Here is a 19592-nt window from a genome sequence, read left to right as displayed (position 1 = left end):
TGAAATATATTAGATGGGAAGAATGTTCAACTGCTGCCTCATTTATCTTATTTTGTCTGGCATAGGCCTGGAAAATTTTTATTACTGTAATTCATATCCTTGTACTAATATTTTTACCCTTGCATGTTTTAGGTGTTATATTAAATGATCTAACAGTATTTCTGAACCAGCATTTAGAATTGCTGTTTGTTTTTGAAAACACAAAAGTATGCTGAAAGTGTGAAATATATTAGATGGGAAGAATGTTCAACTTGCATATTCCTGTGTAACTGCTGCCTCTTTTATCTTATTTTGTCTGGCATAAGCTTTGAAATGCTTGAATATTGCATTTAATTCCCTTGCTTGTATGTACTTATTTTTTTTATTCATTGCTTGTTTTTTTTTTTACTTTTAAATATTTTTAGGAAAATAGACTGCAGGCAGCCTCTGATGAATCAACTTCAATTACTGTGATTGGCCGTGACAATTGTAGTGCTAGATGTTTGCCTGTACTTAGCTCGTATATTTTTTTTCAAACATAAAAAAAATACGATCTGGTATAGTCTTACTCATTTGGCCGATGTTGTCTGAAGAACATGAAAGTTGTTTCTTTGAGCATGAAAGAAGTCTCCATTTGGGTGAGATCAACAATAGTAAGTATGTTTACTGTTTGAAGACAATTGTATAGCTTAATTTTTTTTCTTTTAATATAATACAGGGATGAGATTTTTCCGCTTTTTAGCGGATTTCCGCTTTTTTCACTTTTATCTCTTAAATTTCAGTATTTTTATCAAAAATTCAGATTTTCTAAAAATTTCTTCTTTTTTTTGTAAGTATTCCGCTTTTTCAGAAAATTCAACGATTTTCGAAGAGAAACAGAAAATTCAAACTACATAGCTACCAATCCTTTCTCATTTTTACTTATTTTACCTATTTTCTCCCCTTTTACACGCAGCATATAAGATTTTCCGAATTTTTTACCCGCCCTCCAGATAGATCCGATTTTCATAGTTCAAACGACGCTGCTTCTGACAAGCCTTTTAGAGGTCCCAAGCCTGGAATCTGCTAATATCTCGATTCTTATTCACACGATTTTAATATCAAACATAGCTTTTCATATTTGCGTGTTGCGATTCTTATTCACTTGATTTGAATATTGTACGTTGCGATTCTTATTTACGAGATTTAAAAATCCGATATTGTGATTCGTATTTACGTCTTTTTAAAAACCTATGTAGCGATTCGTATTCACGCAAGTTTAAAATTCAATGCGTTGATTTGCTCATTCGGTTTATAATATCAAACATTGTTTTTCGTATTTATACGCGATTTTAAAATAAGGCATTGGGATTCGCATTCACGCATTCTAAAAGTTATGCATCATAATTCTTATTTATGCAATTTAAAAATTACGCATCATGATTCGTATTTACGCTATCTAAAAATTATGAATCGTGATTTGTATTTACGCGTTTTGAAAATTCTATATCCCAGTTTGTATTTTCTCATTTTCAAAATCGTATATCTAGTTTCATATTCGTGTGATTTCAAATTCCATAATTGTTATTCATATTCACGCAATTTTAAGATCAACTATCGCAATTCTTGTAAGAGGTAAATTTTTTAAAAAATTAGTTACTATAAAGGTGACTGTTTTTCTAACAACGATTATTAGTCTATGTAAGTGTTACAACATCAGAGAAACTGGAAGGGAATATATTCAAAACTTACATTCTGTGCTTGCAAAGAAGAAAAAATAGGATTTGTCACAAGATGTTTGAAGATGGACTAACGACTAAATATAGCAAACATAAAAGATATAGCAAACAAAAGCAATCACTTAAAAAGGGATTTAATTAAAAAAAAAATTTGGGGCAAAAAGAGTTAATTAACTCATCATCAAAATTTTATTTATAATTGCTGTTATTTATGCTATAAAATGCAAAATTCTTATCAAATAAAAAACAATTATCTAAACAGTTGCTGATTGTCATGTAATTTTTCAAACTAAAATAGCAATTTTTGTATGTTAAGGAGTTACTATATATTTCTACTTCACTGTTATTGATATGTTTCAGAGGGCTGTAGTTAGATTAGACCAGTGGTTCCCAACCTTTTGTGGACCATCGCCCCCCCCTCTTGGGGTTGGTTGAATCATATCGCCCCTTTCTCTTTTTGCTAAAAAAAAACCATTCATTGTTGCTTGTGAGCAACCAAACACTGAAAATATGCAATATTATTTGATTTTAATATAAATTATAATGCAAATAAGGAGTCACATTTATCCTGTCATTTTTATTAATTAAAAAAAAATTGTGCATCTTTTTTTTTCGAAAAGAAATGATATTTAAAACGAAATAATCGAAACAAAAGTATATTTTTTTAAATTCATATTTTAATGTAATCAAGAAAAAGTTAAAACGTTAGCAACTAAAATTTGAGGAAAAAAAATGAAGATTGAGAAAGTACATTTTTACACTTCAATGACTGCCCTGTGCTTGGTGTATTTCAAGTTAAAGCTTGAATGTCAGGTTTTATGCTCCTCAGATTTAAACGCGGGTCTCCTTTGAAGCAAATGCCCAACCTTTCTCTTTGCATTGTGAGCAGCTGGAAGACAGAACTAAATCCTGTCTCTACTAAATATGTTGACAGGAACGAGATGAGAAGCAGCTCAGTTTGTTTCCACAATTGTGGATAAGTGTCCATAAGCTTTACCCAAGCTAACTCGTAACCGTATTTTTTAAATACGACTTTAGCCTCACAGTCATACTTCAAATCTAAAATCTCAGTCTACAAAGAGGAAGTGAGCTTATCCACAACTTCAAATGAGAAAGGATCGAAAATCCAATCCGGAATTTCTAATTTCATCAAATCTTTAAATCTTGATTTCATAACTGATCAAGGTCATGAGTAAAAATTAAGATTTTATTTTCGAGAATCTCGATATCTGCCATTGAACACTTTTTAAGAGTTGGAAGTTGCATTAGCTCTTTGCGACCAATGTTTGACTTGTAGGTATCAAACTTGGCGATGAATGAAGATATGATTCCCTTAGCCTTGATAATGTTCATTTTATTTCCTTGAAGTTTTACGTTGATTTCCTTCATTTTTTCAAGACTATGAGTGAGGTACGCAGTTTCCAACTTGCGTTGCAAACTCTCACTTAAAACAGGATCAGTGGTGTCGAGAAACTCAGTAACCGAATCCAGCAATTCGAAGAAACTGCTCAGTTTCCTTGTGTAAGCCATCTCACAGCTGTATGTAGGAGCAGGTATTCGAAATCTTCATCATTTTCATGGCAAAGTTCTCGGAACAAACGGTTATTAGGAGAATTAGCTTTTATTTTATTGATGCCAGAAATAACCAATTTTTCGCAGCCAAAAGTTGACGATGAATGACATAATGAATGGAAAGATAACTTCCGGTACTTCTTTTTTTAACCCTTTAACGGGCCCTTTATTTCTAGTAAAGGTAAATTAAAGTATTTTTGGAATTGAAATTGTTTTAAGAACAGTAATTGATATTAAAAAAACTCATTTAGTTTATAAAAATGCCATTTTTTTGGTGGTAAATATATTTAACATGACCTATTAGGAACGTACTGACTTTTATTTTTCTTTATTTATAAAATAAATTCCTTAAATGCTACAAACTTCAAAAGGAATTATGTATTTTATAACCTTTATACGTTTTTTAAAAGTGACAAATGGTTACCAATTTTATTCAAACTCACTTCAAGAAAGCTGAAGTTATTAAAAAATGGAAACCTAAATTAAATGTGGTAAAACGTGGTGGTAAGTATACTTACCACGGCCTTCAAAAGGGTTAAGGACAACCAGACATGGTTGGAGCACCATTTGTTGCACAAGCACCATTTGTGAGGGGAATTTCTTTTACCTCAAAATAATCTTTGACCAATTTAAAAATCGACGATCCTTTTATATCTGTGTTCAAGGTTCTTGTAAACAACATTTCCTCGTTAATCTCCTTTCTCTCATTTATGAATCTCACGTAAGCTAAAACAGCTTTGTTATCTATCACAGTTGATTCATCAATCTGCAGCGCAAATTTACCTTCTTTCAGAAATTTGATGAGTTTTGAATCAACGTCGGCGACCATCTCATCAATACGCCTGGAAACAATATTATTGCTCAGAGGAACAGAGTGACTTATTAGATTTCCGCCTGCGATACCAAAACGTATGACGAAGACGATCCTGCTCTTGAATTTTTTTAAATTTTTAACTATCATAATTCTTTGTCTACACCAGAACCATAGGTTTCATATATATTTTCAATCTCAAATAGCTTTTATTATTAATATTATTAGACATTTTTATCTTTTGAGTACTCGTCGCCCCCTTGAGAAGCTCTATCGCCCCCTTTGGGGCGATCGCCCCCAGGTTGGGAACCACTGGATTAGACTATAATATGAACATAATGATTCGGTCCATTGTTAAAGTTTTTTTCCCAATATAATTTAAAAAGTAATATTACTGATATATTTGCTATAAATCACATAACAGTATTTATTAAAAGAAATGAAATATTAATGCATATTCTCAGTAGTTTTAATTTGCTAAACCAGGTAGTTTTTTAAGTAGTAATTGTCTCTTATGTGAACTGAGGAAAAATATAATCTCCAGCTTTATTTTTTCAATTGGTAATTTATTTTCTTCCACTAAATGTTAAGTATCAATGTAATCGTTTTTGTAATAATAGATTAGTACACAATTGTATGTCAACACATTATTTATTACCTTAAACTGTCTGGAATTTATTATTAAAGGGTTGCGCTTGCGTAAAATTTACTATCGTGGAAATTCAGCTTTTTTGCGTTTTGGCTAATCTCATCCCTGATAATAGAAATATATATATATATATATAAAAGCTTTTAGTATACTTTAAGTGTTGTAGACTATCTATTTGAAGTGAGTTTATAGTAGAATATTTTTGGCAAAAACTTTATACATTCAGAATATCTATGATATTCAAATTTTATTTACACATAAACTGAAATTGAAGGAATGAAATAATGGCAAGTAAGCTACAATGCTAGATCAAGATGTTGCACATTATAAAATTTTTAATTGTGTAATAAATATTGAGAAATATTTAACTATTTATATAACACTAAATTGCCCAAGGAAAAATTTTTTGACTGCTTTTTACTTTTTAATTCGAATTACAATGATGTATATAATGACAAAATTTCTTATAGTTTTGTGATTTTTTCATTGTTAATATTTAATAATAACGTGTCATATAACTATAAATAATTATATTAGATTTTCCATTTGGAGTGAGTTAAAAGTGTAGAATTTTTGAAAAAAACTTCGTTCAGTCAGAAATATCCATAAAATTCAAATTTTATTTACACATAAATTGTAGGAATGAAACAATGACAAATAAGCTAATGCATATCTAAAATCAAGATAAATTTACAATACTGGATCAAGATGTTGCACATTGAAAAAAAAATTTAAGTATGGAATAAATACTAAGAAATATGTAACTATGTATATTTAACGATAGATGGCCCAAGGAAGTCATTTTAACTGCTTTTCAATTTCAATTCGAATTACAATAATGTATATAATGACAAAATTTCTAAGAATTTTGTGACTTTTTGTACAACGTATAAATTTTGTTGTTGTTAACATTTAATCTAGTGTTAAACAGAACTTAACATTAACTAAGTTAAATATTAATACAAAACTAAACAGTGACACTTCAGAGCGTCAACAATGTTATAAGTGATTTGCAGTAGTTACAAAGAATTTTCATGACAAACATAAAGATTCAATTTTAAAATGGCATATTAAACTATTATTATCACTTCTCGCAACAAAAACATTAAATAGTGAAACATTGCTATAAATAGCTAAGTGTAAGCACTCAAGTGTGTAACTATGCTGGATATGAAGCAAGGTTCATAGATTTAACCGAAAGAGTTAAAAAATCAAACTTATGCAAAAAAAAAATACAATTCTTTTATAAATAAATATTTTCTTAATTTGCAAGTGTTGAGAATGTTCGCAGTCAAAGCTTGAGCAGTATTAGAGAAACACATGTTTATAACTTTTTTTTAAAGTTTAAACTAAGAACAAAGTGAAAATTTATTATGCAAAAAAAATCATATTAATGAAATCTAATGAGTTAAAAAATCATAAACTTAGGCAAAAAAAAAAAAAAAAAAATACAATTCTTTTATAAATAAATATTTTCTTAATTTACAAGTGTTGAGAATGTTCGCAGTCAAAGCTTGAGCAGTATTAGAGAAACACATGTTTATAACTTTTTTTTAAAGTTTAAACTAAGAACAAAGTGAAAATTTATTATGCAAAAAAAATCATATTAATGAAATCTCATAATTTCAATTAAAAATATATTTATTCAAATAATTAATAATAACTTTATTTCTTATATTTTTTAAAAAAGATAAAATAATCCTATGAAATTAAAAATGTCCAAATCAAATCAGTTTCTTTAAGAGAAAAAAAAATATCATAAATCCTGATACAGTATGTTATAAAATCATGATCATATCATGCATTATACAGGGATCACCTAATAAAGAAATCTTCACTTTTATACTTCTAAATTGTAAGAAAGTTTCAGAAAAGTATTATGAACAATGGAAAAAAAAGGTTACTTTATTCTTTATTAATGAAAAAATTAATATAAGGATGAAATAAAAATCAATAAAAAATAATAACGAAATAAAAAAAAACTTCCATTTTGTTTCACTTTAGATATAATTTTTTTAAATGAAAATTAAACTTTTTAAAACTTTAAAATAAATAATGTAAAATATAATTTAGAACCAAATAAATTGTAGATAAATGTAATTAAATAAAATTAAACACTAATGGTTATTAACTGCACTGGTTTTAAATAGTAGTTTTAGAAGAATAAATATTAATATTAAAGATATAGAAAAATATACAAACAAAAAATTTATGTACAAAAATATTTAAAAAAAACTTCTTAATCTACAAGCAAGAATTCATGAAGAAAGAAAGCAGTATCAATTTATGAAAAATATTTTAAATTATTATATTTAAGGAAATAAAATGTTAAAAGCAATAAACGAATTTAAAATAATTTAGAAATATTATAATTTTAAGGTTTTATATTATAAAGATGTTGTACCTCTTTGAGGAGTGGAGGTTGAAAATTAGTTAAGGCAACACATACTTGTAAAATTTTGGAACTATGAGGAAAAAGAGATTTTGGTAACATTTTTGTGATTTTAAAAACTTTAATGCGCTTTATAGCTCTTTCAACATGAATTCTTGCCCGAGCGATTTTTTTAGTGCTATTAATTTGGATGGGGGTGAATTGTGAGGCAGATAAAAAGGGTGGAATGTTCACAGCAACCCCATCAGGCACAACATCAGAAATCAGGAAGCCTTTATCTGCCACAACAAGATCCCCAGGCTGAAAAACATTATTAACATTACAATTTTTAAAAAGCTCTTTATCGGAAGTAGATCCGGGATACATTTCACTAGTGTAAGTAATAACACCATTTGGAGCTACTCCAATTAGAGCTTTCATTGTATGTCGATGTTTATAGGAGCTGTAAAACAGCCGCTGATGAGACATTTTTTTGGGTCTTTGAACACAAAAATCAGTGCAGTCAATAACCATCCTGCAATTCCTAAAATTCATAAAACATGAGGGCAAACACAACTCATTTTTAACTTGTGTTGGTACAATTGCCATTAGACAATTGTACAGCACCTCATGTAGACAGTAAAGCCAAGTTAAAAAAACATTTGTTATAGTACCTTCACTTACTTGGAATCGAACACCAAGATCAGTGTGAGTGGGATTCAACTTTAATTTCATTAAAGTCACCAACAACTGATCTTTTCGATCCAAGCAAGTGACATTCCATTCTTCATAATACTTGTCTAACACCTTATCACAATTAGAAAATATAATATTGAAAATTTCCTTATTAGGTAAACCTGTATAATGCATGATATGATCATTATTACTTTCTATACTATAAAACCCGAATGGCTTCTTCTTTAACAATTCCTGCTCTGCCAAAGCGTTTTTCAAACTTAAATTCTCCTCCTTCAGTTTGAGGTTCTCCTCCTTCAAATTGGCGATTTCTTGAAGGAGTGTCTGAATATCAGCAGCAGCAGCAAAAGACTGGGGCACAGTGGAGGGAAGTGGAACAGCAGAAACTGAAGGATTTGCTGATATGTTTCTAAAATAAAAACACATAAATGTATTGTAATCATATTTCATTTAAAAAAAAAAAGCATGTCATAAATTCAGTAATATATAATAATAAAATAAATATATACTGCAAGGCATTAAAATTTAATTCATGTAAAGATCAAATCAATTGTCAAGAAAGTTGAAGGTTATATGAACAAAGAAAAAAAAAAATATTTTGGAATAACAAACTGGCCTAATGTTATTCCCTTATACTTAATGTAAGCCAATTTCTTATTCAAAACTACTTTGAACATAGGTGTCAATTGAGTTCTCCATCGAGTACCTGAGTAGTTACTACAACTTCAAAGCAATTTGTAGTCACTACATAAACTACTTTAGTAATGGTGTAATAGTAAATTAATGTAGTTTTTACACATACTTTGAACAGATATACCTTGAACGAAAGTCAGAATAAGAAAATATTTAATTTTTTTTTTCATCATTGTCAGAAATAATACAAGACATTTATGTAGATAATACTTTTAAACACGGAAGACATATCAGATATACTGAGGAGGAGAAACATAATATATATATACCATTTCGACAAAACTGTTAGAATCCAATATTGAAATACCTTTTTTTTGAAGCTTTTTCAGGAGATTGAAAATTAAAAATCTTATTCTTGTTGTGTTCAAAAAGCGTTGGCCCATTTTCTTTTAAGCCATCTTTAAAATGGCATTGGCATATTACGTGATTTTTTGAAATTTGAATATCATCTCTCCTATAAAGCAAATTAAAATTCTTTACTAATATGCAATTAAAGAGACAAAAAAATTATGAAGTTATATTAAGTTGTAATTAATTTACCTTATATTCCTAATCCATATTTTTTGCACCTTCGGATTAGCAGGAATCCGAAAAAAGCGACAGGTGTCTCTCTGGTTGTAATGTTTGCAACCAGGGGCAATACACATAACCATTTTCAAACCTTTAAATAAATCATCAATAAATTACAAACATATGTTACATTCAACAAAAATTTAAAATCCATAATCATGAGTAATGTTTAACAAATTTACACAGATACATAATATCATATAAATTAGATTTATTAGGCTTTATTAAACATTCTACATATACGAAGAAGATTGCAATTTTGTTTTCTAATCAGAAAGTCTATGTTCTATTACATCATAAACATTTAAATTGTTAGACACATTTAACGGAATGGATAGGAAATTTCATATAGTTAAAAATAACCTATGTAAATATACTGCAGGCAAAGTGTAGAAAAAAAAATTTTGCTTTATTTTTCCATTTATTTTAATCAATAATGCTTGATTAAATTTATAAAGGCACCTTAACACAGTCAACAAAACGACCTCAATATAATTTATTTACATTACAAAAAATTTAAAAAAACAGAAAGAAACACATAATTAACCTTAAAGAAAAATTAATGTTAAAAGTTGTAACAGTTTTCCACGCCATGTTTAACAAAAATGACAAACAAATATAATATATTTATATATAAATATCAACCTGTCGAAATGTAAACAAAACTGAAATCACAAGGCTTAGCAATCAGTATGAAATAAAAGCGTTTCTATTAATATTAACAAATTTTTTCAAACTCACACCTTCTTAATCTAATAATATGAACTGTTTCTTACCAGAAAAATCAGTTTTCTACTGAAAGAAATATATTTTTTTATAAAAAAAATTGAAAAAACAACGAATCACGAAAAAGCCTATTTAAATAGCATTAAGCTGCGCACAGGCGAGGTTTGTTTAGATACGGTCAGAAGAGGGGGGCGCCACCACTATTCTCGTCTATTACTTCTTGCTTTCAAGATACGCATTATTTGTATTCTTAATACAAGTGGGGGGAAAAAATTAAGAGGTAAAAATTGTTTTAAAATGATAAGTGTAATAATTATAAATAAATATAATAAACAATATGAATTATATTTATCATTATTCACAAATATAACTACTTTTAAATTCAAATTAACATACTGGATAATAAAGATATTCGGTATAACATTAAAATTTTTTTTCATACACTTGTATCAAGTTTGTATTTATACAACATAACTTGTAAGTTCCTTATAAATATTAGTTATATGTTCCTTATATGTCAAAAATGCATAGTAATAAACTTTTAATTTTCTTAAGTATCAAAAAAAATTATTTTTTTTCAAAATATAAATATTTAAAAAAATTTTGTGCAAAATTTTTCTGCACATGCATTTGAATATAAATTTCTGAGATTTTAAATCTGTTATTTTACATTAATTTTAATTAAAAAATATTTTAAAACTTGCTGATTACCTATAGTATAATTAAATTTCAATATAATGCATGGCAACTGTTGGTAGTTTTGAAGTGTATATATTTTTTTGGCAAACTTTAGTTTTTGACATTTTTGACGGGTTTTTGACAGTTTAAACCAGTATTATACCCTTGTCATGTCAAAAACCACTTTTTGATGTCAAAAACCCAACCCTGCCATTAATGCTGCTTAAGTAACAACATTTCAAATTTTTATTCCACGTCAGGGAATTCAAATTTTCATTCTATTTTAGCTATGCCAAAAGTAGCTCGTCCAGTTTCTTTGGTTTAAGAGCGTCCTCTTTGACGTGCGTCTTTCTACTCGTTGAAAATTGTCCTCCTGCTCTTTGAGCTTGCTCTTTGGCGATCGTCCTTTTTTTTTACTCTTTGACGATCGTCTCCTTCTGCTCTGCTTAGCTTCCTCTGCTCTGCTCTGCTTAGCTTCTTCTTCTGCTCTTAGCTGAGCTTCTTCTTCAGCTCTTAGCTGAGCTTCCTCCTGTGCTCTTAGCTGAGCTTCCTCCTCTGCTCTTAGCTGAGCTTCCTCCTCTGCTCTTAGCTGAGCTTCCTCCTCTGCTCTTAGCTGAGCTTCCTCCTCTGCTCTTTGCTAGCTTCCTCCTCTGCTCTGTGCTGAGCTCCATCTTCTGCTCCTCTCTGAGCTTGCTCCTCGCTGAGCTTGCTCCTCTGCTCTTTGCTAGCTTCCTCCTTTGCTCTGTGCTGAGCTCCTCTCTGAGCTCTATCTTCTGCTCCTCGCTGAACTCCATCTTCTGATAATAGAGTTTCAGATACACTTCTGTGGAATAGAAAATAATCTTATATAAATACCACTGTCTTAGACTTACCGTATGAAATTAGGAAATATATGCAATTAAAATTCTTAGTTATAACTTTACTTATATTACAATAAAAGAGTAGTTTAAATAAATTGTTATTATGAATTGTTTTTTAGGTTATGTATGCTACTACAGAAACAAACCTTTCTGAAGCAGTAAGTGAATTGCTAAAGGAAAAACAGCATCCACAATTCGTAGCAAGATTTAACTCTTTTTTCCTACGAAGAAAAGAATGGGTCTTGCTGGACAGATCAATAACCAGAGACAATAATACCAACAACTATGCCGAGTCAACGATTCGCATAGTTAAAGATATTGTCTTAAATAGAACCAAAGCCTTTAACGTAGTAGCTTTGGTCGAATTTTGTATGGAGGTTTGGGAGAAATTTTTAACCAGAAAACTTTTGGAATATGCACACTCTCGCAGGAGAAATATAGATTTAATATTTAAATCAGTGTATGAAAAAAGCAAATACATTAAAGATGAAAATGTGCGAGAGTGTGCACCAAATTTGTTTGAGGTGCAGAGTGAAAATGATGTAAATAAATCATACACTATTAACACTGAATTGGGGGTTTGCACTTGCCCAACTGGAATGCATGGGGCATTTTGCAAACACCAGTGCTTTTTCCTTATGGAAAAAAAACTTTCTTTACCCAATGCACCCCCCATTTCAGTAGAGGAAAAATATGCATTGGCCAAATTAGCTTTAGGTGATAAGTGTCCCCCTCCTTCCTTTTTCTCTGAGTTTATAGAAAAAGATACTTCAAATCCCCCTTTACTAGAGGAGGAAATGTCAGCAGAAAATAACCAATCAAATGAAACCTTTGGCATGGAAATAGAACCTCTCAATCAAGATGCTAATGATGAAAAAAAAAATGAAATGGCTGTAGAACTCGATAGAATAAAAAATGTTCTTTGTCAAAGTACATTAAAAAATAGAAAAGTTAATGATATAGTTAATAAATTAAAACAAATCAAATCAGCCGATGATTTTGACAAACTAATGTTTTTTAAGTCTACTTTTCGTGAAAGAAAAATTAAAGTCCAACCGACTTCCATTTCCAGACGGAGAGTAGGCTTGACACGCACTAAAACAAGAGTTCCAGGCGGGCGGCCTCCTGGCAAAATAATCAAATCTGTAAAAAGGAAACGATCTCTAAAATTAAATATTAGCAAAAATAGACCAAACGCTAAGTCACACTAGTCAAATTAATATTTTTTACCCAATTGATTTTAAAATTAACTTTTATTTTTTTGCTACAATTTTTTTTAAACATGAAATTTGTTCACTTAATAACTTGTGCTAATACTTACCATATTATGAATTCATTAATTTTTGTATTTTTTCTGCTCAAATTTTAATTTAAAAAACCCTAATGTTCTATGGCCATTTCCTTTTTGATTAGATAATTAAATACATATATTAAATTCAATGCTAACTGAACGGCTATAAAAATTGTAATAAATACTACAAATTCTTTTAATTACAACTAAATATAAATTTTTTTAAACTTATTCTTTTGGTTATTTTCTGCTGATATTTGGGTAGTTCTCTGCTATAAAGCTTAAATGTCAGACTATTAGTCCCCTCCCCCAGATATATGAATGAGTTATTTGCTCAAAGTATATTTTGAAGATTACATTTCAGTTTATTATAAGTTTAAAGTATTATTTGAAATAAATTTTTTATTAACAATTTAACATTATGTAATTTAATTTCCTCGCTTGTAACTCTTACCAGTTACAAATGCAAAAAATTTTAATGTTTTTGTTGTTCAACCTTTACTTTTTAATATTAATACCTGTAATGCTGTTACTATGAATGAAGTAGGTAAAGTTTTTGGTCTTGAAATAGGTATCATATTGAGCAAAAAATTTGAAACTCATAATTTATAATCCTTCACTCGTAATGATTCAAAATATTTCAGGTCTAAGAAATTATTATTTGTATAAAAGCGTTGCACATGTTCTGCAAAAGAAACTCAAAACCAAATATCATTAAATTGGGACAAGTTTTTGGTGTGTAAAAATGAAACTGAATAAATAAATTGGACAAATTAAAACATTGATTTCCTATAGTGAGATATTTGAATACATATTATTATTTAAGTTTATTAATGAAAATTAACTTCAGAAGCAGTTAATGCTATTCAGGCAAATAATACAAAGTTACATAATTGTGATGGCTTATATTATACAGATAATTTATTTTTTGAAAAATGCACCAATAACTGTCTTTATTTCCTATTATGGTGATTTAAGAACATATTTTATTTTATTCACGACAATAAACTTCAAAACCAAATAATGTTTATTTTCACATTCTTTAACTGAATGCATTCTTAAGATGCCTTTAAAAACATAAGAATCAATTTCAAGTTAAAATATATATTTTGATTTCACTATTTTTTTAAAGCAGTTGAGAAATGACATGGATTTCAATATATTCATAGACAATTTTATTTTAAACAATTACTAAATCTAATTAAACTACTAATTATTTACTAAAACAATAATTTTCACTTTAATAAAATACTTTAAAAATTTTTAATATTTAGCACAACTAATCTGTTTTCTTGGCAAATGTCCTCTCCCATAACTTATTATATAAAATAAGAAATGTCTGACATAATTCTTTATCGATGTTGTCACTATTTGAATATAGCCTATTGGTATTGAGATTTACTCATTCAACTTCTTAATTTTTGATACATTTATTTCAGTCACAAATCTTCAGTGTTAATAGTGTAGGATTTATTTATTTTGCACAATTGAAACAATCATTTTTATTTATTGTAATATTTCTGTATTATATTATTGCATAATTAGAAGGAAAAAGAATGCTTATATCAAATTATTACAAAAAGTTTTAACCAAATTACTCCAGACTAGGTTAAGCTGTAATATCCATATGCCTTTATTAATATATGTGTAATGATATCATATAAACAAAAATTAAACCCAAACAATTTGTTTTCTTGTTCATGTGCTTATTAAATGTGGAAAACATTAAAGTTCCCATTCCTGCGGTCGTTGCGTTGAAATATTTAAGAAATTACTTCACTTTATTTTTTTGTATTTCATTAATTATTATATGTTTATTTGAATGTATACTCAATTCATTAATTAAATATTTGAGAAATGTCTCAAGATTCTATTTAATTTTTTGTATGTTTATTTTAATGTTTACTAAATTCAGTTCTAATTTAAAAACAATTAAGAAAAAAAAAAGTTTGTAAGATAAAAATCTGACTTTTTTCACATATATTATACATATATTATATTATACAAATAACATTCACATATACAAATAACATTTACATATTCACATATATTATATTATACAAATATAATTGTTAGTTACAGCAATTGGTAAAATACCATAGAATAAATAAATGTAGGATTTATTTAAAAATTAAACAAAAATGAGAAATCAATTAGATAAATTTTTATTGCTTAGTTTAAAAAGCAATTGCAAAACATTTTTAGCACAAAATGGTATCAAAGAAATTAAAACAGATATAAAAACCATTTATAATATATACCTGGAACAAAATAGTCTTGGAACTTCAAGAATCGGTACATAAAATCTGATAGATACTGAGTTCAATGAAAGCCATCACCAAATAATTTCTTCTATCATACAGCAGATAGATTTTTTTAAAAGATCCAGACTTTTACACTTTTTCCAAGAAACTGAAACAAAAATCAGACACAAACTTAAATTGCAGTACATTTTAAAAATAAAATTATTTTGAAAACATCATAGCAACTGAATTTCGGATGAAATTTTTTTTTACTAATTGTGTATTAGATAACACTACAGTCAAAAAGTTCGGGTTACAAAAAAATCTTAAGTCAGAGGGTAACGTTTGTTTAATATCTGGCCTTTTTCTATAATAAAAGGTAAAAATCAACAGAAACCTTGGGGAAAAGACGACTTTTGCCCAGGAATAAAAAGAGTTTTTCAGAAATATTCTATATATATCTATGTATATACAAAGGAATTAATAAAGAAACGAATTAGAGATATTTAAGACTTTTGGGCTTCCATTTATGTGCATTATAAAATTACGGAAATGATGCATCAGAAAATGCTAAGCCAGTTTTAAATTATAAATGAACACATAAATAAAGGGAATTCCTAAAAGCATCGCCAAATCACGCGTTGGAATATAAAAGCACATATTAAACATTCACCGCACAAGATAATTCTACTGTATTTTACAATAAATTAATTTGTTGCAAACTTGTAATATATTTTAATTTAAAAAAAATCATCAGTTTGTATCTAATTTATATTGTATCTAATTGTATTGCATGAAAAGGGATCATAAAACTTTAACAGTTGCTTCCTAAATTTTATGATTTTATTGGCTATACATAAATGTTTATTAGAATTAATAAATAAATCAAAATAAATAAATTAGACAAATAAATTATTCCAATAAAAAATAAACAATTACAATGTGCATGCACATTTCATTAATGTAAGCTTATTAATAGATTTCATTCATCTTATGCTTTCATGAATTGATGTTTATTATTAAACTACTGTTTGCAGCTAACAGTTTTTTTATAAAATATAATATTAACCTCAGGATTATCTTCCATTTTTACTACAAAACCTTTATCATCAGTTTATTTATATCCTAATTTGTTAACAAAATTAAGACCACTGAAATAATTTTTGTTTTACTTATACATTTTTATGCTATATGTATAGTTTTTGAATTATATTTATTAGAGAAATAGTTAATTTTAAAGCACAATTTAATTTCCTAATTCAAAAAACAAAAAACATTAGAAATTTAGCTTTAACTGATAAAATTTGAAAATTTCTCTTGGTAGGTTTAAGCTTTTTTTCCTTGATAAACTCTGGATAGTATTAAAATAAATAGATATTGAACTGTCCGAAGAATGTCTTATGGAAAAATCAGAGGTCTGAATACTGAAATATCAGATATCTGAAAATACTCATTGGTCGCCAAGACCATGCAACCAAGTCATAAGCTACAATATAACAACCAAGATATAAACTACAATAATACACCTAAGTGAATAAAATAAATATCTTAGTCATAATGATAACAATACATTTAGTATTATACTGAAATCATTATCAATAACACAATGAATCAAAAGATAACATTGTGATTATAAACAATGACTGTTACATACAATATTAGAAAGAGGTGATAAATATTATTTAGTACCAAAGATATTGGCCAATGTTAAAATAACAAATTAGTAAAGATGAAAAGCATAGAAATATATTTTTAATTATTATATCATATATCATAAAAAATGTGTACTTTAAAGAATTTATTAGGAGTGTTAATTTAAACTAAATTAAAACTATCTTAGTAAAAAAATATCTTAGTGACAAATTCTTAATAATAAATTCCTTTATTTTATAACTTGAAAGCTCTGGGATTAGCAATAATTATTTTAATTATAAATGGGAAAAAACTTAAAATTTAATTACCTTTTTTTACTAAAACCAACCATTGCTTCACCTTGGGTGCATTTGAAAGGTAAAAAAAAAAAAAACATTAAATGTTTATTGTTGAATACTAATTAATAATAATGCTCTTTTAAATATATATATGTAGTGTAATAAACATTCGATCCTAAATATATATCAATAATAAAACTCTTCTGTTTCTGAACCAAAACAACTGGTTTCATCAGTTGCTGCTGAACTAATATGTTTTTTATAGGAAACTCCCATACATATCAGAATTAATAAAATTTAAAAATGCAATTTAAATTTTAATATATATAATTATTCGTCTAGTCTTCGCTAGTGCCATATCTACAGTAACGCACTTATCTTCCTGGTAATAGTTTAATTTCTTTTCTGGAGCATATAAACTTTAACTTAACAATTTGTACATGGATGTGCACAACAAAATTAAGGGGACACGGGACCTTTCAAATGAAAATTTATGAAAACTTGTTTTTTAATTTAATTTTACTATTATGAACATAATTTATTTATTTTTTAGCATATTTTAGGAAATAGGCGAAGAAAAAACAATTTTGGTCAAAAGTTTTTTAAAAATTTAATAAAATATGAAAATTTTAAAAAATACAAAAATTGTCCCTTGTGTCTGAAATTTCATCCAAATAATTTAAAATTTTTTCTATAGATAGATAATGATGATATAAAGACTCTCTAGCATCAGTTATTGTTTCACTTCAACAGGTTTTGAGAAAAAAAAAATTTTTTAGTTCCGACGCTTTTTTTTTTCGAAAATTTTCATTTCCTCCTACAGTTAAAGTTGTATAAAAAACTTTATAATTAATATTTCGTGAAAACAATGCTACATTGTCTTTATAACAGTCATATGAAGCATATGAAAAATTTTCAGGCAAAATTTTCAAATATTCAGACACAAGGGACAAATTATAGAAGTAAATTATGCAAAAAAAGTTAACGGAGAAAAACTACTTTTTTTGTGTAAATTAACTAAAACTCACAGTTTGTGTAAATTAACTAAAACTCGAAACTCCAATTTGGCGTTACCAAACAGTGTCACATTACACTAATTAAAAAATATTTTATAGAAATATTGATTTGAACATAAAAAAAAAATCAAAATAAGCATGATAACTACAATGTAAACTAACAGACAGCTTATGGAACGTCAAAAGTGCCACGCCCACTTTTCAGAAAAATAGCTATAAAATCATAAAAAATCATCGTATCGAAAAAGTTTGAACAACACGTGATTCAGGCTGACTATCTTTACATTTTTAGTAAAAAAAATTTTTTTGGAAATTTTATGATTTCAAGGTCCCGTGTCGCCTTAAGTTGTCAAAAAATTTTTTTAATATTTCAATATATAACTATACGTTTTCGAGACAGCACAGAAAAACGTTACAGCACAGCATTATTCAAATCTTTTACTACTGTATTATTGCAAGACACGTGAAACACAATAAAAATCACTACTATTTAAATGTTTATGTCATAATTGCAAGATTACATAATTATAATTTATCTAATTCTAAGAGTGAATATGGAACGATGATGAAGTATCCTCTATATATGGGGTGTTAAATAAACAGTCAACGTAAAGCAACTAATTGAAAACAAAAAATATATTAAAATTTGTCAGTTGTAAATACAAACAAAAGTTTAATGAAAATGATAAATTACTTACTTCACAGCATTATTAATTCACAGTTTTGCGCTCTATAGTTTCAACAGAAAAAAAAATAAACATGGTTGAATAGCGCGCTTTGCTGATTTCTGCCACATCACAGCGCCTCAGAACAGTACAAGGCATGGTGCGCGCGCACTTGTGTCTGCGGGTACAACCGGCTGAGCAACTGCGCATGCGCAGGGCGAACATTAAAGAACATTGGCAGTTGAACGAACATTGGCAGTTGTAAACAGCGAAAAAGTGCCAAATATTGCAAACCTATCCCTTTATAACTGGCTGCGAGATTTTCGGCTTTGGATGGAAAGTTTATCAAATCATTGCCAGATGGCGCTAAATTTCAACGAACAGATGGTGATAAGAGGAATAAATTTTCATTTAATAATGATATTAAGTTTTCAATGAATTTTTAGAATATACATGATTTTTTAAAATTGTCTTATATTCGTGAAAAGAAAAAATAAGTGTGCTGATAGCTACAGTAATTAACTTATACTACTAATATACTATCATATAATTAATCTTATATAATAGTATCTTTGGCTATACATCTTATATAATAGTATCCTTGGCTATATCTTTAAAAGTATGCAAACACATGATAATTTTTTATTTCCACGAATTTTTCTAACATGTGTATGCATATATATGCATTCCAAATTCATGTGAATAGTTAGATAAATAGCTATATATTAACAAAATCTATTATTTAAGTGATAGTACATATTTTTCTCATTAAGACATTGTATACATTTAAAGCCAACTTCATACAAATAGGTAAAATTATAGTTGTGTGTCATTATATGTAAATTAATTTTACATGATTAAATATTGCAATTAATGTGATTAAATAATATAATTTCAATATGATTATGACAATCTTACTGCTTTAATTATTATTTCTCACGTGATTAGGCGCAGTATAATTTGCCTTAAAATATGTATTTGTAACACAGAAGATTTAAAAAGATTCTTAGAATTGAAGAAACAAATATAGACAAGCATATAATGACACTTAACTGAAATTATACATTTTAGTTGTTAATTATGTGGTTTTGAACAGTTAAGTACAATTTAAAAACTATTGCCA

The 19592-nt window shown here is 27.8% G+C and overlaps 1 protein-coding gene across 2 annotated transcripts; it reads right to left on the bottom strand.

Annotated features, from left to right (window-relative positions):
- Positions 1-5329: 5329 nt before the first annotated feature.
- On the bottom strand, positions 5330-18659 carry LOC110282339 (uncharacterized). Of its 2 annotated transcripts, none has more exons than XM_087160992.1 (6): positions 18503-18659; positions 14876-15026; positions 10497-11286; positions 9030-9150; positions 8797-8943; positions 5330-8205 (listed from the first exon to the last, which is right to left on the bottom strand). In XM_087160992.1, exons 4-6 carry the CDS (start codon positions 9140-9142, stop codon positions 7104-7106), a joined length of 1362 nt encoding a protein of 453 aa, XP_087017118.1. In that variant the 5' UTR covers positions 9143-9150; positions 10497-11286; positions 14876-15026; positions 18503-18659; the 3' UTR covers positions 5330-7103. The 2 variants fall into 2 exon arrangements, with proteins under 2 accessions (XP_087017118.1, XP_087017119.1); XM_087160993.1 differs by lacking the exon at positions 18503-18659 and adding an exon at positions 16819-18397.
- Between the last annotated feature and the right edge of the window lie 933 nt (positions 18660-19592).

Source organism: Parasteatoda tepidariorum, chromosome 4 (genome assembly GCF_982258835.1).
Source record: "Parasteatoda tepidariorum strain Cologne lab strain chromosome 4, Ptep-v5.0, whole genome shotgun sequence".
In the NCBI taxonomy this organism is placed as follows: Eukaryota; Metazoa; Arthropoda; class Arachnida; order Araneae; family Theridiidae; genus Parasteatoda; species Parasteatoda tepidariorum.
This window is presented reverse-complemented; position numbering and strand designations above follow the sequence as displayed.

Excerpts from the sequence above, each read along its gene's own strand:
- LOC110282339 (XM_087160992.1), bottom strand. The coding sequence starts at position 9,142 with ATGGTTATGTGTATTGCCCCTGGTTGCAAACATTACAACCAGAGAGAC. Across the intron at positions 8,944-9,029 it reads ATATGGATTAGGAATATAAG|GAGAGATGATATTCAAATTT; the intron begins GTAAATTAATTA and ends TTTGCTTTATAG. Across the intron at positions 8,206-8,796 it reads GAAAAAGCTTCAAAAAAAAG|AAACATATCAGCAAATCCTT; the intron begins GTATTTCAATAT and ends TTTTTATTTTAG.